Source organism: Aythya fuligula, chromosome 12 (genome assembly GCF_009819795.1).
Source record: "Aythya fuligula isolate bAytFul2 chromosome 12, bAytFul2.pri, whole genome shotgun sequence".
Taxonomy (NCBI): domain Eukaryota; kingdom Metazoa; phylum Chordata; class Aves; order Anseriformes; family Anatidae; genus Aythya; species Aythya fuligula.
Genome location: NC_045570.1, coordinates 16,625,277 through 16,650,415, shown reverse-complemented (window position 1 = coordinate 16,650,415; position 25,139 = coordinate 16,625,277). Strand labels below are relative to the sequence as shown.

The 25,139-nt window shown below is 44.1% G+C and overlaps 1 protein-coding gene across 1 annotated transcript in view; it reads right to left on the bottom strand.

The window, feature by feature from the left end:
- The window catches only part of CMIP (c-Maf inducing protein), a 126,594-nt gene that overhangs the window by 52,844 nt on the left and 48,611 nt on the right, over positions 1–25,139 (bottom strand). The window contains exon 2 of the mRNA XM_032195554.1: positions 4,755–4,880. Coding sequence (XP_032051445.1) covers positions 4,755–4,880 — 126 coding nt within the window. The remainder of the gene's footprint in view (positions 1–4,754; positions 4,881–25,139) is intronic.

Sequence of the window (25,139 nt, the reverse complement as noted above, 5' to 3'; positions counted from 1 at the left end):
CGCGCCATGCCACCAAATTTCCCTAACAGTAAGCTAGCAGCTCAGCATCCCTCGTTACTGCCATGTACGTCACTCAGAAGAGCACAAGAACAGGCTTGTCCACGTGGAAAAAAATTCCCAGATTTCTCCTTACACCAGCATCTTTCACACATGGGATTCTGCCATCTGAAAAGATGTTGCAATAAGTGGATTTAAAGATCCAAATTCTGCTTTTAACTCTTCCAGGGTTTACTCTGTGTTTCTCTCTCTTTCCCTTGCTTGCTCTCTGGTCAGCAGAATGGGATTTTGTTTTGCTTTCCTCCAGCTGATACCCATTACGGGGACCCCTTCCCACATCTGCTGCTTGCAAAATTACACTCTGATTTTTCACAATTACCTTCAATAGGTTATTCCAGCTATTTTACCATGAGTAGTAGAATCCCCTTCAACAACATGCACACAGCACCCTAAACGCACATCGTGCTTCACTAACACAAAGCAGGAAGACAACAGCACGAAGAGGCTGGTCTATTACTGATACTGAGGAGCTCGCACTTCTTCAAAGGCTAAATTCAGTTTATATTTCCCTGGCCTACAGAGCTTGTGTCCAGTGAAACAGATCCAGCAACACCCTCTCTTGCACCTGCTAGCCTAACTGCAGGAAAGGAAGAAGAAAAAATCCACAAGAGCTGAGTGCTTCACGTCGGAAGGGATCAGGGACTGAATCAGCTGGCAGGAGAACATCACGCTGCATCGCACACAGAGATGGCTTCTCAACACGATCCCAGCCCAGATGAAGCCCTTTGCTGCCTGAGAACCAAATAATCCTCCTCTGAAACCCAGGTAGATGCATCCTGTTATCATGATCGGATTTCCTAAGAGGAGCTGCATCACCTCCGGCACTGTTTGTCAGTTCTCATGTGTTAAAATAGGCTGGGATGGGTCAGTGCTGCTATGGGAGGACATTAGGATGATGTAAGGAAAGGTAATGGCACTCTTCCTTCTGACTCATCGCTGTGCAGTAACAAGCCAGAAATAGACCCTGGTGACAGCAGAAGGGGGGATGAGAGCTCGAACATGGACTTGAACTCTCTCATGGCATTTATCACGCATGGCACAGACAAACACACGGAGGATGTCCTAACACGACACGCTGACAGATATCCTCTTACGGGACCATTGGGAGCGAATTTCCATTCTGAGGGAAATTCCCGTTGTCCAAAGTTTTCTTCTGCTTCAAATCAGTGAAATAGAAGATGAAATTTTAAACTTCTCTGCAAAATGAAAAATCTGGAAAGCCTGTAATTCATTAACTACTACAATGCTTCATTTTATGTCAAACCGTGTCAATAGTATCCCATGGTTTTAAAGAATTCAGAAAAATAGCACATACAAAACATATAAAATGGAAAATAATCAGAAATATAAATCGGGGGGGGGGGGGGGGGGGTGGTAGTCAAAAGAGTTCATTTTCTTGTATTTAAAACTCATTTAGATCGACTCTTCAGGAATGGGGGAGGAGAACAAAACCACAAACAGATTTCACCACAAGTGCACTTCAGAAGAAACATTATTGGGAACGTGTTTTGGACTAGTTTTACTTGTTCCACTATCACACGCTTCCTGATAGCAGGGTCTGACATTACACCAGAGAGTGCTGCTGCTTAGACTAGCAGGGCAGAATGATTTTATAGTAGATCTGAAGACCCAATTTCTCATAAATTTATTGAAGTCTCTTGGAAATCTGAAAATAACTAAAGCATGCAAGGGCTAATTTCTCAGCATCTCCGTTTCCCAGCACCTCGGTGAATAAATCTTTTGGATACTTAAGACTATTTGCCACATATAACAGAGAATTTCTGCTGAACTCAGTTACTACATAAATCCATTTCTTGCATCTTGATTTCTTAAGTATACTTAACATAACTTTCGGTAAAGTTTTGGATTTGTGAGTACGCTTTTCAGCCATATATGGGGAATCTATTTTTATACTTCCTCTGATCTGGCCACATTTGATGAATCCAGACACTACTAGGGACTAAATCATACTAAAGACATTTTCAATGTTTGTATTTTCAATTATGTTGAAATACCCATAGAGTTATACTGTAATGCGATCCAGTCTGTGCAGACAGTCAACGGTAAACAGAAGAACAGCTCATTCCATTTATCGGTTCCTAGGAGGTTACACAAAGACCAAACTTTTTGAAGAAAATACCAAAACATCCACAATAAGATGCTAATTTCTTACAAATGCAATTATTTGTGGGTTTTGTCTGTTTGTTTGTTTTAAAGAAACACGTGGCAGGCTGCTCCAGATTCAGTTCTGCATGCCCTACCCAAATTCCCTTTAAACTCAGCAGGGAGCTGTGGGTTCCCGTTATCTTCTTTCCTATGAAGGAGGCCAGTAAAGGCAGCCACCAGAAGCTATGGCATAAAGACTTAAAAACCGAATTTTGAAAGTCAGATGCAACTATGCTAGCTGTTGAAACAGACAGAAACACAATCGCTAGCACCGCTAAGCGAATTTGTGGAAAAGCAGAGTCAAAATTATCTCAAGAAAAAATCACAATCATCCACCTTGACAAATGAGTTTCTCTCTAATTAATTCAATTAATGGATTAGGCAAGGAAGATTTCATCAGTAATGAAGACCCTAATCTAGCTGTTGGGAAACCGTGGTTTGTCTGCCTGCCTTCCTCGGTGTCACGCACTGGAGAGGCTTTTCAAACCACAGAACCAGGACTCTGGTGGACTTGCAGCAGCCTGTCTGACATTCAGACTCCCTACACTCCCTGGAAACGCCTAAAATCAGTAAGACATTTTGAGCCACAGAGATGTGCTAGGCGCCAAGCAGAGACATGTACACATGCATTGTGTGCAACAGGCCACATGTCTGTGCTCCAAGGATACGTGAAAAGATGCACAAATGCTACCTATGCAGCAGCAGAGCCCATGCCCATGAGGTTACATGTGCTCAGGTCATCCCAAACTTACTTGAGCTGCAGTGGGAGAATGGCTGCAGCCTCCATTTGCAGGGCTGCAAAACGCCAGATTACATCAGGGAGGTAAATGAAAAGGAGCTCCAGAAATATACTCCACAAAGGATGTGGCCATGAATATTTCCACGTACACCTCTACCCATTCCTGAGTGACAGTGTATTTGCTATGTTGAAAATCATCAAAACCTCATGATATTTTTATGACATTCCAAAGCTGTTCCAAACCCCAAGCACAGGAACCACGTGAAGGGCTGAAGTCAGGTTCTGTGCTCTCTGAGCCACTGGTAAACAGCACTGCACACAAATGGGCCCATCAGCCTGTCTGAAATGAAGGCAAAGGAGAGCTGGAGTAATAATAGCACAACCCAGTCTTACTCGTATTGCTTTCCCAACTCAGAGTCAACTTTGTTTCATGCTCCTACAGACATCTGTGCTATGCAGAACACAGGTCAGCTCAGCACCTAGCCCCAGGCTGCTAAATGATGCCACTCGGATTATTCCCTCATTAACTGCAGATCCAGCCAGTTCAGAAGAGCTTTGTTGAAGCCCTCCCTGCATACAGATGGTGCCATGTGCTCTGTGGCTCTACGGGGCCTCCAGCCACCCATTCACCGACGAGAAATAATGAAATGCTGGACTCTGTACCATGGTTCTCCCAGACAAACCATCCAGCAGACTTGGTCATCACATTCATTGACTATGCTATCACGTGTCATTCACTACAGTCCCATTTTTTAACCCATTGAACTACATTTCCTGCAAAACCAATACAGTGAAAGTGTGCACACCCAAACATGCAAGATCCATTATGATCAATCTTTTGGAGTTGTCCAGAGCTTTCCATGAAAAATATCCTATGCAACTTTTCATGAGTTATCCACAGTTTAAACTGATCTTTCCTTCACATTTTCTGCAGGAATCGCTCACACAGCCTATTCACAATCCTGGCTATACAAAGTACATATACACAACCGTAACTGTATTCAACTGACAAAAAACAAATTCCCAAAGGATAACAGCTATCAGTTTGTCTTTGTAGCAATGCTGAGAACCACTGTATGAGCTAAGCTGGAGTCAATTTAGTCTTTTCAAGTTATGAATGCTTATAATCTGTCCAGGGGCAATCAGCTGGGTTTTCAGTTATTTTTCTTTTCCTACTCCAAACTAGCTTCAGAGGTCGGGGCTGTGGAGTGCACTTCTGTCACTAATGACCTACGAAGTCCTACAAAGCCTCGCAAGTGGATAACGAAATCTGGAATAGCGTAAACGCAGTGTCTTCTGTTGGAAAACAGCACTTAGAGAACTACCAGATGTAGATACCCATACAAATACACACCCTCAGTTGAAACCTTTCAGTGAAGGCCAGATATCTTTTTTAAAAGATACCTGTTAGTTCCAGTGCCAGCTATGGCTTTCCTATACAAATTGGAGGATGATCTTTTTGACTTGTTTCATGCAGGAATAAATGTATAAATAGACTTGTTCCAGGCCCAAATTAATGCACCTTTCCACAGAGCACTATTTTGATGCATAAAACCATCAAGAAGATTAAATCATTGTGCCCTACAGTTCTTGTTCTGACTGTCAAGCTACCTGGACAGTTTTAGAGGTATCACTCTGAGCAAATTTGCAGGCAGGTAGATAACTTGACAGCACTAAGTTCTCTGCCTTTTCTGAGTCCAGTTAATTAGGACTAGATTTCCTGAACGGCAAATAAAAATTCAAGGAGATTCATAGTTTGAAAATGAGATTTGTAGTTCTGTGTTTACTGTACCTGCAGTAAGACAGTACCCCCCGGGATTGTGAGCTGTAAACAGTACTTAGGGGCGTTCTCCCAGGACAGCAGTTGAACATCTTCAATAGCACTGTAGGAAATGGAGTTTTCCATGTACCCAGTTGGCTGCAGAAAAAAAACAAAAGAGAGAGGAAAAAAATGTTTACTTAGTCACCAGAAGTTTCACAATTTCAAAGAACAGCACTATCAGAATTACTCCTGATGCTGAAAATATCTGCAATAATCTAATTGTAAAACAAAATACCCACACTGACAATTCAGCAGAGAGATCAGTCCAGCCACTGTCATCCAACTTGTTCGTGTATTAAGAACACCCACATAAAAACAAACCCAGGCCAGACTCAGGTGCATGAAATACCAAAACGCCAAACTGAATTTGTTTTGGATCCAAAATCAATGGAACCTAATTTCAAGTTGAGCTGAGCTACGAAGGTGCCTGGTCATACACTTGAAATCAATGTGAAAAGAAGCATCTCAATCCTACAGACAGAAAGAAGTATATTGTACTTACGTGGTTTTATTCCACATTCTCCTTCTTCTCTCTGGCTGCCCTCATCTCTTAAACTCATAAGCAGAAGCAGAGCAACCAGACCTACTCATCACAGCCCATACACAAGTACCACTCTCCTGCAGAGACTGCTGATGGCCAGTTTCAAGTGAAAGTTACAATTAAAACATAAATAAGTAACTGCGCATTGCAATTACATGTACAAGGTAAATTGATAGTAGCAAGGAAACCAAGTTAAACACGAAACTCCTCATTAGCAACCCCGTAACTCGCAGGCATTACAGAAGTACAATTATATCTGAAGTGGAGATAAGCTGAAATAATGCATATACACGAGCAAACATAAAATTATGTCCTAAACATGAGCAAATACACAGATCCAGGTGTGTACCTATTGAGAATGCATATATACACTGCACATTATGCAAGTCTTCACGTAGTTGAAGTAGCTGCAGTATTTAACAGAAGTCACTTATTTTGCTGTGCTGTCGTGTAAGCCAACCGATCAGTCTCGCTGTGGCAGAGTAACTATTTTTCTCTACAAGCGCTGATTAATCCCACCATGTGGATAAGCCCTCGCGTTGGCCACATCTTGAGAGAGAATGGGGCTCGTTACGCTTGTGAATAATTTTCTTACCATTACTGGTTTGCATCTAACTGAAACTTCTCAAACTTACTCCCACTGTGCCCAGTACATAAGTTATTTTTAGCTGCCAGTCTTGAAATAAAGAAAGCAAGGGAGGAACCACGTCTACTTCGGGGCAAACAGGGCCACCTCCAAACACCACAACACGGGATTCCTGGGGGCGAGTGTGAAATAAGCAAATGGCATTTGGAAGGTCTCTGCTTTCTCTTGGTACAGCTTTCTTCCATAAGTTAAGTGGGTGGTGCATCTGGAAGTCCTACCTTTATGCTACACACTTCGTACGTGGCCATAAGGCCATCAGCAGCATCGGTCTAAACGCAATGGGGCCCTGTCATGCGGCCTCCATGCTTCAAAGAGCCGGTCACCTTTTCAGCCAGAATATTCAGCAAGCCTAGGAACTACAGGAAGGTTTATTTTCCACGAGGCCTCGCTGAAAACGAATTTCAGTGTCTCCTTAACGAAACCCTTGTTATGCAGGAAGTATGATAAACTTCTGCTTATTCATTTACCCACAATATTGTTCTACACTAGTGACTGGAATCCCAGTGGCTTAATGCTGATACTGTACGTCACGCGTTGCCTACTGGAGAGTAATTATCTTGTTCTCACAGGAAGCCGAAGGCCCAGGATCCTTCAGTAATCAGCATTACAACACTCAGGGAAAAATATGAAAACAGCCAGCACAAAATCTAGTATACTCGGGAGGCAGAGTTATCAAAAACATGCTCTGAAAGACTGGAGAGGGGAGAAATCCAGGACTAGTAAATGCAAATATAAAATTAAGTGAATCAAAGCAATTTAAATGTCTCTCTCAAGAAGGTGCTGACTGCCCTTAATACCCTCCATTAACTTCAAAGAGGACGTGAAGAACTCTCACAGGATCTGTTCCCAAGAGAAGCCTCCTCTGTACCTTGAAGTGTCCATTCAAACAGGGAAGACGACCGATCCCGTTCAACTGCAGCTCTTACAAATGACTTCATCCCAGACATAAATCCTGCATAAACTTTTCTTTAAGGAGAAGGGAATAACACTGAGCTCTGCAGTCTGCAAAGGGTGAGAAGACTGCCTAACCTATAAGGTGAATTACAGAGGTGGCTAACTCCTCCAGATGAAAGCATTAGACCATTGGGGTGGTTTACACAGCACTCTTATGATCCCACCTCCAAACTTTCTACCCAGCCACACCTCACACAAAGCCTCACTACAATTGTTGCCCATCCTATTCAAAAACCCAAAAGCCCAAACCTCCTTTAATCCCCATAAGCACTGCCATATGCATTGTTTCTGTTTACCTTTCAAACACCGTGCTCTGGAAAGTGAGGTATTTTCAGAGCTGGTGATTTCAGAGTTCAAACACACTGCAGACAGTTTCACCTCTGCTTTGCAATAGAAAGTCTAGAGCTAGTGATTTGTTACTGCACAGAGCTCCTGAAATGATGCTTGTAGATACTGTTGAACACAGAGGATCATGCTCATACATTAGGGCTGTGCAGAAATGCCGTGAAGAGACGCCAAAATGGGACGGGAGGCTTCCTAGCACTGCAAGGGGCTCCTGAGATGCTCGGTGCAGAGACCAGTGCAGCGGCTCCGTGGAGGCCACCACCAATGTCGGTGTCCTTTCCCTAATCCCTGGGCACACACAGATGCAGGACAGTGGTGTTCCCTCATTGTGTTTTCACAAGACCAAGCACGGTTCAGCCGTTTATCAGGAAATGGCCTGAGGTAAAACCACAGCCTGAGTCACTGGTTCCTCTTAAGACACAGGCGATTTTGACATTCAGGTATGTGAATGTCAATCACCATGAATCATTGTGGTTGATAAATAAGCACTGCAAGCCTCAAAGCCTCTCATTTTTCCAGTAGGTCTTGCTTGCACAACCCCCCAGAAGCTGCATCCTCACCCACAGCTTGCTCCATGGGGAATTCAAATCATACATGCAAGACCAGAAATGCGTATTCACACATTTGAGAATATCTAAAAAAGAAGTGAGACCGACCCTTGGTGGGTCAGCACAAAGCATCTGGCATCAGTCCTGGTTTTATGCAACATCCTCACCTCCGCACACCCGTTTTGCCTCTGCCCGTACAAATACTTGTTTGGCTGTAGTGTCAGGCTGATCAGGGCACTGATCCTGCTTTTGCCAAAATACCTTTTGTCTGGTTCATGCCGATTTCTAACATGAAACAGAAACTGCTATGTTAACACAATGTAGGGGGCAGCATATCATGGGGCAGGGAGTGAGCAGTGAGGACCAGAGTATTGCAGTCTAATTATCGGCATGAGACATTTCACAGCCCAAAACCACAGCATCTTTGAGAAGTAATATATCATGTTCAGCTGAAAATGCCTTTATTCAAGAAAATAATAATTCTTAATTTTATAGCTGCCATTTTTGAAGGGAGATTTATATTTCTTGGCAAAGCCTGAAATCTATCAAATGAGGCAAGATAATGCACTCTTCTCATTCACTCTACAAAATTAATCCTGACTTCGGAAACTTTGGCCTGAGAATCTACGTGTGTCAGTTTACAGATTTACAGTCACAGCTTTAACTTCTGGCTAACTATTTGCTGTTGAAAATGCTCTGGAAAACTGTAAGAGACTCATAAATGAAAAAGAAATGTATTACAACAAACAAAAACCCTAAGTTAAGGAAACATTTTCTCTTCACATTAGCCTTTAGCCTGCTAGTGAAATATGCAACTTTTCCATTGGGAAATCAGGTATGTTTTAAACTCAGTGAGAACTTTGCCTTTTTTTTCAATTCTGCAAAGATTTATTAATCATACAGCTTTGAAACAACTTGGGTCCAGAATAGCCACACACCAAAACCTACTATAAATCAAACCTTGGGGGAATCCAGCACTCCCAAAACTGGAAGAACATTTCGGCTCACGCATAAGGCTAGTTTTCTCTTAGCATTTCTGGGAAAAGTCAGCAGCAGCAGACTACTCAATAATGCAAAAATCTGCCCACTTGTTTCCATGGGAAATTCTAAAAGGGAAAGAATAAACATGACGTCCATTGTTAATATGAGGCTTGTAGGCACTTACTCATATAATAATGTACTAAACCTTCAGCTGCATATTTTCCAAAGAAAGCATCTAGAAAAGATGAGTTCTACAAATATAGATGGTTATTTGCATTAAAACATATTTGGACTGACAACTCCCACCGACATAACAACAATAAAGAATGATTTTCCCAATTAAATACTCCAGCTGGTGGGAGGAAATGGGGCTGTTCCAGCCCCTTGCTCTTCCACTCTCAGGTGCTTATTTCTCTCTTGGCTGCTTTTAAGAAGAAGTATGCTGCTGTGTCCCAGGATGATGAGTGCACTACTGCATATAAGTTTGCCATACCCAAACAAGACTTGAACAACATGTAGGAAGAGTTGATTGCTCTCAAAACTTTGATGGGAGTGGAGACTCTTCAGTCTGCACACTGAAGGATAATGGACTCTCTAAAATGCTGAAAACAATGGATGATTTGAAATAAATCTCTGTTAGGAGACATCCACAGCTCCAGAGAACACCCCTGCAAATGTAGCTATTTCAGATAAGAGCAATTAACATCTTTGTTCATTAACTATATAACCTATCAGAAGACATTTATCAAGTTAGGCAATTAGTAGTACTATGCCATAATACGCAGCACAGTACGATTTGTCTCACTCTTGATTTGGAAGAATTTACTGCCATGTACACTTGTCAGAATGACTTGAAAGAACTTAAAGTCAATGATAACCTCATGGAGATGAATGTAATAGAAAAACAGACAGAAAGGCTACCAGTGGTGAGACACCCAGCTCTGTCCTAAAGCTGCACAAAGGAATTTTGGAGCTTCCTTGGAACAACGTTCTCACCTACTGTACTTCCCAGACCCCTGACCTGCCTCCATCATCACCATTCCCCTCCCAACCTCACTGACAAGTTGAAGGTTTTGTGCGTTACCCCATAAAAAGAGACCTCACTTGTTCCATGCATTGGGAGCAGGAACACAATGGGGACAAGGGTGGCCAATCCAGGGACCCCTGTGGAAGGGGCCTCTCTTTGGGGTCGATCTCTATTCTTTCTGCTTGCAGTCCTTTTTTTCCTACCTGTCTAAAAGTGCAGTAGGGATGCCTGTTAGGGTTTTGGTTGGTTTTGGAGCTTTTTCATAAATGGAAACCCACGTGAACATGGTGGTCCAAATCCTCAGGGCGCAGTGGTCAAATCCTCTACCCATCTCCGTCAGCTGAAGCCAAGGGTACACTAGCACAACACTAACTACAGGAAAAAGAGGAAGGGATCTTCCTACCACGTTTATTTTTGTGTGGGTGACTCTGTGTATAAACACCCATGCATGTATGTGTGTGTGTAAATGTACACACATACACCTGTCTTTCTGTATAGCTACACAGAGATAATAAAACACAGTAAAAACACATCCTATCCCTGTTTCTCTAAACAATAATACAGCAGCAATTGTCATATGGCCAGTGCAAACCAGCTCAATGTTAGTGATAACATTTAACTGAGAGAGGCCAGATCCTCAACTGAGCCATCACCCCAAAGACTTCAGTGGAACTTCACGGATTGATACCAGCTGGGAATCTAACTCATAAATTCAACAGAAATTCAACCAAATCGAGCTTTGCAGCTAGATTTTTGCAGCTTCTTTCCTCTAAATATTTAAGACAACCGGGACTGAAGGCTGTTGCATTAATTAACCTTACAAAACTGATAAAAATGTAAGAGCTGCCAGGAAGAAACAGATTAGCCCAGGCTGTGCAGAAAAAATATAAATTCCAATCTGCAGTGGGTCTGAAGTTTCCATCCTATGTAGCTACAGAAAACGGACAGGACAGAACTGTTCATTTTAGAGCTGAGAAGAAACAAAATGGTGTTGCCCATGCTAAGATACATGATCAAGAAAATCACAGAAATCAGAGCAGCTGGCAAAGGGAAGAACTTCAAATTAATTCAGATCTGAAGCAAGTTTAAAGTACAGAACAGAAGTTCATCATTAAGAAGGGAAAATAAGGTCATATTATGGGATACGTACCATGACAGGTGAGTCAAACAAGTGGGAAAAAAAGCATTAATTATGTTAACTGAAATGCATATAGAATTTTTTTAATGAGAAGATTCTTCTCTTTTACTGTCAAAGCCAGCTGAAGAACCACTTTTAAGTGCTCAGTTTATTTTACCAACAGAACTATTTGAGTTTCCGGGAGGAAAATAAGACGTGTATCTTGAAGGCTTTCTGAAGACGCCTATCATCACGATGGCCCTATCAAAGAGTCCATAAAAAAAATCAACCATTTGTCTTTGTGGCAAGCTCAGCATGGCAAAGGGAACACCACTGGCACTTCTAGCAATACTGAATGCTTATTATTCTCAGTGCTGGAGTCTGAAAAGCTCTCGGTGTCTTGCAAAGAGGGATGAGAGCCTGCTGTAAGCTGCACCTGACCCACTGCGGGGCTGGAGGCTGACCACAGCTTGTCACCGGGATGGCCAGATCCTGGCACGGCTGCCCCAGGCCAGCGAGCCAAGCTGTGTTTGGTGCACCCTCCTGGGCTCAGCAGGAGTTTGACAGTCGTGAGCAGGACTCACTGGCCACGTCGACCACCTCTCCTCTTCAGGCATGTGCGGCAGCCTTCAAAGCCCCGCTGGCTTCAGGGGGGGCAGAGCAGTTTGCAGCTCAGAGAGGGCACAGTGACAAAAAGGGATTGCTCATCACCTAGGAATGTCTTCCTATATTGCACAGGCTGCCTGGACTGCATTTCTGAAATGCTTTGCAGTTACATAGTATCCCCAATCAAAGGAAAGCAAAGCACTAATAACTCCAGATATTAGCCTCGTGGTGAACTTAGGAAAATTGAAAAGAGGAATCATCATCCCCCGCTTACCAACCTGGAAGAAAATCTCGGCTAAGGTTGCAGCTGCACCATGTTCTTGATCATGCCCTAGGTGACATGAGAACTCTGCGATGTGGGAAAAGAGCTCAGACTTCCTGAGTCTGACCATGTGAACCGGCTCTGAAGCCATCCTCCTCCTCCTCCTCCTCCTCCAAAATTGCACAACCGACCCGTGAGAAGCGCTGTTCTTTAACAGGATCACATTTGCTATCCCTCAGCATTAATCACAGCTATTTCACCCTCCCGAGGAGGAAGCACTCAGCAATTTTGACAAGATGGATGGGCTCTTTTTCTACCTTCCTTGAAATTACTTCAGGGAGGAGGGGACAGGACCAGCCACCACGCAGCAGGGACGTACCTTTCCAGAGTTGCATGGACTTATTGCAGAAGACTGTATGCACACATTCTTCTGCAGAACAAATGTTAGAGAAATATGGGAAAATCCCTAATTTTTGCCCAGAACATGAAGCATCTAGTGACTGCTAAGCAGATCTTTGCTAAGTCACCATAGCAACTATGATGTGACAGAAAACAAAACTGCATCCACAAACCGCTCTCAAGTCAAGGCTGCTCCCTGTTCTCAATTCTCTTTCAGTAAGTCAGCCTTGTCACACGCTATGAAACGTTTCAAATGCTGACAAACCAGAGAGAGGAAAAGCACTGGGTGTAAGGATTTCAGGCCAAGCCAGCCATGATCGGCGCTAAGCAAAAACGCCAGCTTTTGATGACTATTTTAACCAGGGACAGCCCTGAGAGCTGGAAATGAAAGTTCATCAGCTGATTTCAAACACAAAGCTGGTCCCTGGGAAAAAAATAACAGTCTGTTAAGTAACTGGAAACGTGGCCACACTGACCCATACTACGAACAGAAAATCTCTGCTCGGTTGTGTTTTTCAGAACTGGCCTCACTGATGAGAAACCACTGGTCTAGGTAACAGCAGTCACACGTTTGTCACATATTGTGCTTGCACACACAGTGGTTTTTGCTCTTGGTTTGCAGATCTCCAAGGGCCTGTTGTTCATTATCTCTAGTAGGTCAACAAAAGGTGAAGAAGGAAACTACATCTGTTATCACTAGGGTCACGTCCGCTGTGCAAGGATCTGCACCTCCCATGGAAAATTTTAGCTGAAAACTCGAAAGGCCTTGGGCAGCTGCAAGGGAAGCAAGGCATTCGTCTATATTGCCTGCAAGTACAAGGTCCAACCTGGAAGGTGTTCCCAGTGTGAAATGCTCAACTGGTGGAGAAGCTGAGTTACCAGGATCCCACGTCCCATCAGAAATGTAGGATTTGACTCCTGGGCTCTGCCATCCTGAAAGCCCTCACCACCTTCCTAGTGCACGTCCTAGCTCATTTCTTACTAAACTTCATTTACAAGACCTAGAAATTAAACCTTTGCAAAACTAAACATAGCATAAATGTGCCATGTATTAAGTTCTTGTTCTTCACTTCAACAAGCATTCACCAACGCCACTTATCACATCCATGCCTTTTACCCAGACACCAGAGCTGAAGGTTTTCCAGTAACATTTTTTTCCTTTTCTTTTTAACACACCTTTAACCCTGTAGCCCCCAGGACACCACAGCCAATCTCAACCTGATAGACAAGGGTAAGACGGAGATTGCAGTAGCCCAGCTACGCTTCTGAATTCCCAGCAGGGGATGCCTGATGCAGAAAAAGGATGGGCAGGCCTAGGGTTCCCAGCAAAATAATAGCACAGCTGCTTGCTCTGTGTTAGATATGAGAAAGCACACAATGGAGAGAGACAAATACTCTGTCATGGCTAGTCTCACTAAACCCTCTGCTGCTAGGGGGAAAAAAATGGGGACCTCCTGAGGACAAGCAATGGCCACTTGAAATCACCTTCTCCTTCCCTTGCTCCAGGAGGAGGTAAGAAAACACAGCAAAACTTCCAGTGCTTTGCTTCATGTCTCGTTGTTAACAGTAATTCGGACACCTCTACGTAATTTTAAGCAATACCCAGCTCTCGTGTCTGCGGCGGTGATTTCCTCTGGGTTTTGGGTCTCTCCCAGAATGACGCCCGGGCACGAAGGGAAAGCAAAGAGCTGCTCCTCTGCAGGAAGCCTCTTGCAAAGCTGTGCCCCACCCGCAGCCTCCTCCACCTTCATCTTCCTCATTGTTTAACAAGTGGCCGGCTGTTTGCACTGCAAGGGAGTGCTGCTGTTCAAACAGAGCTGCCTGAAGCATGTGCGGCACCGCCGTGGAAGGGAGATGGTGAGGGAACAGAGAGGGAGAGGGCGACTGCAGGGAAATATCAGAGCAAATATTTGAGGAAAGCGTTGGTTGGCTGGTAAACATGCGATGTAGAGAACCTAAATCACCTCCCTGAGCTCCTTCGCAATGCAAAAGGTTACACTGAAGTATTTAGTGACACTTTCTCTTTATTTTAAAAATAACTAAATAAATTAAATATTTAGCTAAAATAATAAAGATGTTGTGCTCGCAAAGGATGCAGCGGTATGAAACTGGCATATCCAGCTGGCAAATGTTTTGTTTCAATACAACATTTATTAGCCTAGCTCGTTGTTTCTCAAGGTAATTAAGGAAGAGAGCCTAAAGGGAAGCACGAGTACCTGTTATCAGCATCTCAGCAGACAGACTTTGAGGGGAAAAACAAAGAGCAACACTACCATCACGCTCCGTGAAACAGCAAAGCCACTCATCTGGGCAGCTCTTTGCAGGCAGGAGAATTCCAAGGAACTGCAACAGTCTCCCAAGGGATCGTGATGAGCACGGCTCCAAAGAGACACATTTCCAGAGAAGCCTTGTTTATTAGAAACTAATTCATCATGCGCTGTTCTCTCCTATGCTGTTTTTTTGGAAGACTAAACTGCCTTAAGTCCTCCAATAGCATTTTCTGCCCAAATTAAACAGTTCAGCCCTGAACATGATGCACTCACGTATTTCCTCTGCATCCCTTTATAAGGGACTCACATGTGGGCAACGAAACAGGACTGTGTCCTCCCTGCCCCTGCTTCAGGAGCCCAGGGACAGCTTGGGTACTGGACTAGGCTGATTCCCCCCCTTCCCATTTCAAATCAAAATTTGCTTTAAAATAATTCCACCCTTTGAAACAAGCTAAATCACCAGGTTGTGTTGGCCTAATGGCTGCATATTTCACTCCCACCCTTGGCAATTAATTTTTGGTTCTCAAGTTCAAATACACTGTCAAGTCAGCCTTCCTGTACCCAGCTCTGCAGTAACATCCTTGCCCTCTGTCAAAATTACTTTATTAATTTATTTGCTGTCTCTAAAGGAAATAGCTCATTTTTATAAAGCCTTAAATATTGCGACCACAGCTTTTGAGATTGAGTTTTCCACCCAGGGAGGATCGGGCAAGAGAAGCATGCCATTGCCGAGCTTTGACCTCAGCAACCAACCAGTTGTTATTATTAGTCCAAGAAACTTCAACCAAGGAAATCTGAACAGCCCTCAGTGAACCATCTGCCCAAAGTTAAACGAGCTGCAGATTTTCCAGCAGAAAGCCAACGCTACCAAAGTACTTGAACGTGTGTTGGTGAATCTGAATCCAAACCACCACGGACTTGCAGCCACCGCTGAGCATTACGATTTGGGCTCCAACCCCTGATGACAGTATGACTTGCTGCTTCTCTCTGGCATTTTGGTTTCAGCGGAACACAAAAGCTTCCAAATTAGAGGTGCGTTTGAACTCTGTACCTGAACACACATCAAGGCTGCTGACCACTTCTGCTTGCATCAGCTTTACCCAAGGCAGGGATGGAAAAAAGGATAACCATTCCTGCCCTCCCCTCTGTAATTAAAATCCACAAATACGCCGCGTCGCTGGATGGCATCACCGCTGCACAGCCACGGGCATAACGGTGATGGAGGAAAAATCCTGCTGCCAGGAACCCCCGTTGGGTCCTCCCTGGCTCAGAGCAGCTCTGGGCTGCACACACTTTGTTCCCTCTGCAAGTAGAGGGCTGAGGACACAACAGACTGGCCCTAAAACCAGCCACCGGCAGGGGTTTGTTTCTCAGTTTTCACTTTCTTAACATTTTCTTTGATAAAACTCAACTGTAACTAAATGTGGCTGAACAAAACCCTTTGTGAACTTACTGTTGATATCGGCTTTCTTCCCTCTAATTGCTTTGGCTACCTGGTACTGCAGCACTAACACAATGTCACAGCACCTATTTTGTTTGCAACTATGGAGAAAAATCTGGCTTATCAGAAAAAACACCAGAGCAGAATTAGTAGGAAGGGCTGACCACTGAAACTGCATTAACTTCATTTTCCTACCTACACCTTCCCGGGTAACATTTACAGAAGAATGCTTAATATAGAGATTGTTTATCAATTGTTTCCTCAGAGATAAAGGAACAGGTTAAATATAAAGCATCTTAAAATAAGGTACAGCACCAATGTTACCCTTTGAAAAAGGCCCAAGTGACCAGCAAGCTCCAACTAGAGGTTATCAAGGCATTTTAGGAAGTAGTACTACTGGAAAGAAAACATAAAGCTTGCATAATAAAGTAACCTCTCCCTTTTTCTCTGGCCTTCATCCTACTGAGAAAAACCTTTTTTCTTTTTGCTTTTAAAAGTTCTTAAAATGAATAACTTTGAATTCCAAAACTAACACTTTCCTTGTTTCCCTGGAAAAAAACAAAAAAACAAACAAACAAAACAAAAACAAAAAAAAAAAAAAAAAAAAAAAAAAAAAAAACAAAAACAAAAATAAAAAAAAAATAAAATAAAAAAAAAAAAAAACAGACCACCTCTTCCTGGAAATGAATAAAGCAGACACCAAAATCAAATTCAACATTTGGAAAATAAATGCTGCAGCACAATATTTCCAAATACTCCAAGATTTTGCAAGATTTTGGATCTCCAAATCCAAATCAAAAACTCAGAGAACAACCAAGGGAATGTGCCTCTCTGGTGCAGAGCTAAGTCCAGAACCCAAACCTCCAGTTCTGCTCATTGCACAACAAAAAGTTCAGACTCTCCTCTGGGGTGCCGATATAAAGTTTCAGTGTGACCTGTATCCCTACACCTCTGCAGCCAGTCCTAAAAGCTGCTGCCAATACGTCTCTCAAAGCGCAGATCAAAGGCTTTACTGTACATCCAGAGTCACTCCCGTGATGCAAGGATTAGGCATGAAGAAAGAGAGCGTCATATTTTCAAAGGCGCAACTGCCTATAAGCGTATCTCGTGCATATCAGAGCACTAGGAGCACAGCCACACAAGCCAGTGCCAGACACGCCACACCTCTAAATTCTTGTCCTGTCTCCCTTTTTTTTTTTTTTTATCTCATCTCTCTGAACACGCTGCCTCTACATGCCCAGTTACGAGGAAGACATACCTAGTCATCAACCCCTCGGTTCTTTTATTTGCATTAGTCTTTTCATCAATATTTTCAGTTCCTTTCCAGCATATCATTCATTCGGGAGGTTATTACGGGGAGCTGAAAACACAATGTTCCAGCCTGCTGCCGTGACCTCTGCAGGAGCCAGCGATGCAGCAGTAATGCCTCAGTGGCAGCAGCTGTACTGTAGATGTCACTGAATTCTAACAGCACTCCTTGAAACGCAGCCTGCCCGGGTAATCCTGGCAGTAATCTAGCATTAGATTAAATGCATTGTTGTCAGATGAGAAGTATTACGGGCCTCTAAATATACAGCTGGATATGCACACAATATTAAATAGCATTGCACACAGAGCACTGTCTTCAGGATGAATAGGAGCCCGGGTGCTTTCAACAACAGTGTCTGCATCGTGAAGCACCAAGTGGGTTATTTTGGAGGCCACGCGAGGCTTCACTCATGTCAGCGAAGGCAGACTTAACTCTGCCCTTCAATAGCCCGAGCAAGTCATCAGGAAAATTGTGGGAGCACCTCCTTTAGAAGGCCAGGTCCTGCACACGCGTTTTGAGTCAAGCAGCCCATGGTTGCAACAGCCTTCGTCATACGAGTACGGAGCTGAGATTCGGCCCCTGCTCTTGTCATCTGGTCCCTCACACTTTCTGGAGCAGAATGAAGAGCTAGCGAGCTGCGAGTTATGAGTCAATGCAAAACTCACTGGATGAGGTCTGAAGACCTCAGACTAGACAATCAAAACGTTTCTTCTCAGGCGTTAAAAATTGTGGTCTTTGACTAAATGCCGCACCCATTCTGTTCTAGAAGGAAAAAAAAAATCACACTAGAGCAAAAGAGAATGGCAGCTTCCTAAGGACTAAGAGCTGCAGGCTGAAACCTGTTGGAATATTCTGATCCAGTTCACGCTTGCTGAGGGTCTAGGGTAAAAAATAAATAAATACATGTAAACCCCACAATGACTTAAACTTTCTGGAATTTATTTTTCCTTGACACTCTGCATCACACAACTGCTCTCTGCAGCACCTCATTAGGAGGCCTTGGAGATGACAATTCTGCCGCAATCTCTGATGCCTTATCGGACCTTTCCCAGCCAGGGACGACTCCAGCTGCTACCCAAGTCAGACACAGAAGATCAGCAGTTTCCCAGCCATTAGTCGAGGTTGTGCCTCCTTCCTCAAGATCTTAGTCGTCTCCTGAACCATTTTAATCAATTTATGACTCTGCTTAATATGCACTGACATCATTTGGGGACAGAAATCCGCAGCCCAGTCACCAACACATCTTTAAGACGGCACAGACTGAACCAGGCCGGGAAGGAGATGTCTCTGGTGGTGCCGTATGTGACTAATCTGAGGCTGACACTGTTGCCTTGAGCTGTTACCAGGCCTAATGCTCTCTACAAAGCAGAGCATCAAACGTGTGAATTCAGAGTACAGACGGGATTCAAGAGGCTAAAAGACGTCCCTCTGAGTTATGTAAATAAAAAAGTAGAGTTGCATGCAACTGCATTATGGAAAACAAGCACACAATCTGCATCCTCTTTTTCTCCTGAATGGCCCCAAAATGCTCAAGGGATGTCATTTAAACTGTACTTGAAACCTGAGAGTTCAGTGTGCTGAACTGAGTCCCCATTTCCACAATTCCCATGAGCAATCCAATCAAGCCTAGGAAAATCCAGCCTACAGTCAATCAGACGCCGAGACCCGAAATCAGGTGCCCCGGTTTCTGTACAATGTTCCAGTCCTCGTGTCTCACCCTGCTGCCCAGGAACCAAGCCCAGCCAGCTGACTGCCCAAAAAAATGACTTTCCGGTGGGAAAAGCCCTTCTGACCGAACTGGCTCAGCTGGCCAGGCTCGCGCACACCCTGCTGACAGACGGTGCTACCCAAGCGCAGATCCTGCTGTGCCCACGCTTTGAGCCTCACAGAAAAATCTGGCAGATTGCAGGAGCTCTGAGCTTTCGGATCAAGGGGCTTCTAGCAAAATTTAAGCGGGGTTTTGCAGAACGAGCAAACAGCAGCAGCAGAAGTCAGCCCGCACAGCACAAACAGGCGTCCTACCTTCTCCCTAGTGCCCAGACACACTGCAAAGCCTTACACAAAACTCCAACCCCATGCCTTATAAAACTCCTAAAATTCACTGTGAAATGTTACAGCCTTTTCTTTTTTTTAAATATTAATTAGTGCTGTCTAATGCACTGGAGACTCAAAGCTCATAGTAATCACAGCTGAGGACATGCACTCGCTCGGCTGCTCTCACCGAGGTTCTGCAGTTCACAAAGCACAAAACCTCGCCAAGTGAACCTGTCAGTTTTTACAAGTTTCTTCTCTCACTATACTTATGTCAAACGATAGCAAGAGATGAGTCCGGCACCACCCAACAGAAACGGTAAAGCAAAACACCCAACCAACCAAACCAAAAAAGCAAATTAAAAAATCTCTCTGATTTTTTATTTTTTTTTTTCTCCTAGCAACACACATTGCCAGCAAACGGAAGAGTAAATTTAAAAATCCAGTGGGACTGATCAGAAATTACACCTTCTCAGACGCTGGCAGGAATTCATCAGAAAGTTGCAACAATCTCTCCTCTATCAGAAGAAGGTAATCTAGGACAACTTTCTACTGCCGCTGTTCAAATACAAGCCTTAAATTCCTGAACAGGGCAAGAACACTAAAAAACTGAAATCACTGATCTGGCAAACGTAACAGCAGGTCTTTTGTGCTCTCACTCTACAATGCTGCTCACTCATATCTGCAGAAACTGAAAAATCACTGCACGGTGTAGAGGAACAGCCCAGAAAATAGCCCCCTGCTTACTGCTTGAATCCTCTTCTGTTAAAAGTGCGTTTGTATTACGTTCAATAACGACTTCTGTGTCTGCAGAATCAGGCTCCCTGTTCAATTAGGAGCTAATTATTTCAATACTGCAAAGCAGAAAACCGAGTCGCCTTTCCAGCTCTACTCAACTTCTTTATAAATTATTCTCAAAGAGCAAATGAGATTTCTCATTCCAGTTGTACTCCAACACGACCAAAACTTACCCCTTCCAGCTTAGAGCCTTTAACACTCTTTCATTTTAGGCACTATTAGGAATAAAAGGACGCCACTACTTCATCCGGCAGTCAGGCAAGCTTTTGAAGCTGCATGTCCACAATGTCAGAAGACAAGTAACTGCAGAACTTAATTTGTGCAGCCAAGCAACTCCTTAAAATCAGCAGGGAGAACTCCAGCAACACCCAGGCAGGATCTCGGTTCTCTGAATTACATGCCAGAAAATAATCCTGCCTCTAACCAAAACGTGCCTGTTCACAGGGGCGAGAGCCTGAGACAGCGACCTTAAACACACAAGAGAGAAGTTTAACATCCACTCTCCACATGCTTAAAAAGAATAGGAAAAGAAGTGCCGCGTGCTTTTCAGATTTCACTGTACTTTTTTGGACGGTCTTTCTGAACGCTCACTTCTTAGGCTCGGGTTTGCTGTGCTTGGCAGTGCCTTTTGTGTCTTTTGCAACACTGCACACACACAAATGGCCTGTGGTTTCATGCTTTGCTTCCCATTTAAAACTAACACTTTAACAGTAGCTTTATTTTTGTTAAATAAAAGATTTTTTTTTCTGAATTCTGACATCAATTTCTCTAAATTTTTTAAACTGACACCCCTCATCTTTAGAAGTAGCATTTTGTCTTTGCCCCTTTGATTCACCAACCCTCACTTGTGCTCCTCCTCACCTTTCTGTGCTGTGCTCACCAGAAGCCATGAGAGCAGAGAACAGGATTTCACTTTGGGACAGTCAGCTTTGATGCCAGATATATTTTGCTTTGGAGACCCCCAAACTGCAAAGAAATGAGTTTAAATAAAGAATACGTGATCGCACAGAGACACCACTGCAAAATTTTTACATAGAAGAAGCCCGGTACTTCATACAGCTGCAATCCATCCTCCCCATGCAGGCAATGTGGGGAGGATGCAATGTCCCAGCCAGGGCTACTCCAGCAAACACAAGGAATGTATTTGGGCACTACTGCAACCTCACAAACACCTATCTGATGCCAGGGAGAGACAGACCTTTAAAAACACCAAACCTGAAAAATCAGCAGCTCTCTAACTGCACGGCAATGCAGAGGAGCTGATCAGCTGCTGCACAGGACCAGCATCGTTCTGCCTTTCTGGCAGCTTTGCCCCAGCTTCCAGCAAGCTGTCCTGCTGATTTTAACAGGTTGCTTTGACCTTTGAGGCTCTGGATGGTTTCTAGGTTTTGTACACCTTCCGTTAGGCCGTGCCATAGCCTATACCACCGGCTACCCACAGGCTTTCTTGCTTAGCTCGTCTGGAAATGTCTCCGACGCAAAATCTGCCTTCTCTCTTCACAGAGTTTCTTTTAATCTTGACCAAAGGAAACCAAATACGTCAAATATAAAAAATAAAAGCAGACAGCCCAAACCCATTTGCTGTCACACAGACACCTGCTCTGCCCTTGTTTTGTATCAAATAGCAAAAAGAGCACAGCCGGAAACTCAAAGAATTGGTGAAAACAAAATCATTTCACCCATCAGATGCTCTATCACAAAGTAGCAGGCAACAGCTGAGTTTAGTTTGTTTTCTAGAACTGCTGTATTAACTCGGTAGAAGTAAGGCCAGCACCACTCCTACGCGGTACGGCGCGGGGTTACACTATCTGTCATTTTTAGAAAGCAGCCAGCCTGCAAGCTCCCCAAGCTAACAGGCACGGCTAACCTGAGCTTCTTGAATAAAACCGCCCCGGCACGCAGCAAGAGCACTGTGTGCTGGAGGAATAAGGGGGAAACACATCCCCTGGGATGGAGGCACTGCTCCTGCTCTTACCCTGGAAGCTCCTGTTGCAAACACACCAGCGCAGCTTTGCAAACTGACAGCTGGCCATCAGCGAGCAGAAGGAAAGCTGTATCACCCAGTCTCACTCTCCTTGTCTATCCCACTTCATTTCTTTGTGCTAAAGTCCTGGAACATGGCAAATACAAAGCCACCACATATTTGCCTTTGCAGGAAAGAGACTGGTAATAGCTACTCTCCAGCACAACTGCAGTTGGCATGGGCTGTCGGTTACTAGCAAAGGCAGAACGAAGGCCAAAAAAAATTTGGTCAGGAGTGTTAAAGCTCCTCTGACCTTGCCTGCTGCCTCCAGCGAGCAAGGGACGGGATACGCTGCGGTGGGACACCTCACTGTTGATATCCAGTTCCGCAGATAAGCAAAGATTTGCTCCTGGGAGCGGATGAACAAACTACACCAGACACACTTCAGAGCAACGTGCAAACGGCACTGATCCCCACCCAAAACCCCCTTTTGATTTCAATTTCAGAAAAAGATCAGCTTACTCACTGCAAAACTGTGTTGCAGCTAAAAACCACTCTCCACTTAGACAAGCAACGCCTTGCCTCACCATATGTGGGATTATCTACCTACGTCACATAGCTGTAGGTCAGAGAAGCCACTATTTCGCCAGCCACATTCTGAAAAAAGGTGTAAGAAAGAAGCCGCTGCTGCAGAAACTGCAACGTGACCGCCTTTGCTCCCTCAACTACCCTACTGCCAGCTTGAGATGGAAACGTTACAGGCAGCAGAGGAAGCAAATTCCTACAGAAAATCAGGAGACCTCGCTTCCCCTCAAGGCTCAGTCCCCATCAGGTTGGATGTTGCTTGAGTTGCTTGCTGCTTTACGCCCCAGGTTCCCCATCTTCAAATACGAAGGAATTTTCTTTGTGAGGCACTTTGAGATCCACAGATGAAAGGCATGACAGCAGAACTAGGTCAGACAATTATGATGTGTACAATTATCTCTGCAATTTACATGGCTGGAAAGTGTAATTAAAAATCTAGCTTGCTTTTCTCAAAGATTCTGTTCAGAATCAGGCAGCGTGGTTTTAATTCCAAAACCTAAGATGTACACTTACACTTTGATTCACAGTCACACAACGTTTAAAGTAAATGCTGCAGTTTAGAAGAAAGCAGAGAACAAATCTAGGGATTAGCTAGCAGTTGCGTCATTTCCTATGACCTATCTATTACTTTACCAAAACTCTTTAAAGAAAAAAAAAAAAACAACAACAACAAAAAAAACAACCAACACCGACACAAACTTCCTGTACTCTAACCACTGAATGAGCAAGCACGGTTACACTTCAAGAGATCCTCTAAGTAGCTGTACTATTGCACAAGCCGCTGCATACAACACCTAAAAACCGAGTCCCAAGCTGCCGGTTTCCTTCAGAGCTGCCTCACCATAAATCTAAAAATACGGCTGCACGTACCAGGCGGGCTGCTCCCAACGGTTTCCCTTGAAAAACGTAAGCAAGCCTGCTGGCTTTGCAGCGGAATGCAGCGATAATGCAGCGCACACATTTCTGTCTTTCTCTTCTCATGGAACCGAATCCCACGTTTTCTCCACCCCCGATTTCAATTACCAGTCGACACAGCGCAAAAAAACACCATCCCGTTTGGCAGCATCTGGCACCCTTTCAGAGAGCATCAGTGGAGAAGCTCAGAAACGAGCGGCACGGGACCTCTTCGAGGTGGTCCTGCCACTGTGGGGAAACTCAGCTTTCCACCCCTCTGCCCTCGCTGGGCACAGATGACATCAGTCTGCGAGGCTGGCCATGCAGCTCCTTCCCCAGCCCTAATTTCAGCCTCAGGAACGTACCAGCCACTCGTAACCAAAATTATCGGGCTCCATCTCCAACACGGCAGCCAACACTGCCTTTGAAGTGGAAACTGAAGCCCAGGGCTCTTTCGCTGTGTAAGTATAGTGCAGATAAACACAGGCAACCTCGGCTCCTGGAAGAGGGGAAAGGAGCGAGGGAAGCAATACGCGGCTGACATCTGAGTCGTCTCAGCACTTGGTCTCTCCTCCTCGCATACCTTAGCACAGGACGGATCTGGGGGAGTGCTGGTATGTTTGCAAAGGGCTCTGGTTGCTCGCTGGAGGTATGACGGATGGAGACTGGCAGCTTCTTCTCAGGAAGTGACCGAGAAATGCAGATGCCCTCAGAGCAGATGTCACTTTGCCTGTGCCGCTGTGGATGGGGTCCCCTCTGGCTGCTCCTAATCCCCTGCTCCCCAAATTGCAGAAGGACAAAACACAACAAATGGCTCAAAGACTGATGTCACCATCCTCTTTTTATTTAATCTCATTTTAGCAGTGGCAGCATGGTACAAAGCATGTTTCTAGACAACAGGGGAAAAAAGAAATAAGGAAATCTCATTGAATTCTCCCAGAAGTTATTCATTTCAGTTGGCTGAATTTACCAGAAAAAAAAAATAATAATAATAAAAAAGTAATATTCACCCAAACCTCTTTTTCTTGTCTGTTCTATAGGCAAAAGCTAAGGCAAGGACATTTTAAGGCTAGTTATATGCTGAAAATATGGGAAAGTGGACACAGATAACTGCCCAATCTACTACTACCAGGGTTAATGCTGGTCTGGCTGATCTCCAACTGCATCAACATGATACACTCAAAATGTTAAGGCTACGCAAAAGTCGCTGTTGGAGCCCTCAATGCTAAGCGTTTTTTCCTCCTCTATCTCAACTATGTCAGCTGTTACTGGAATTTATTGGTTAAATGGCAGCAGAAGACCATTTAAGTAAAAAGGAGCAACATAACCACAAGGGAATTTATTTTATGATTTGCAACGAGGTGCAAATCCTGGCAACCACTTTAAACAATCAGAGCAAACCTAATTTCCCTTCACTGCAAGGACAGAGAGTATATAAATTCATAACAAACGGAAAAAGGTCTGGCTTCTGATCTACATGAACTTTCCTGGTAGCAACTGATGAATTACACTACAATCCCTGCCTTTTTGACAGGGGAACTAAGGCACAGAACTGTCACCTCTGTTCTTACACAGCAAACCATGAGAAAGGCTTAAAGGATGCTTCACCCAGAGGTGCCCAAGATGCTGTGATTTCTG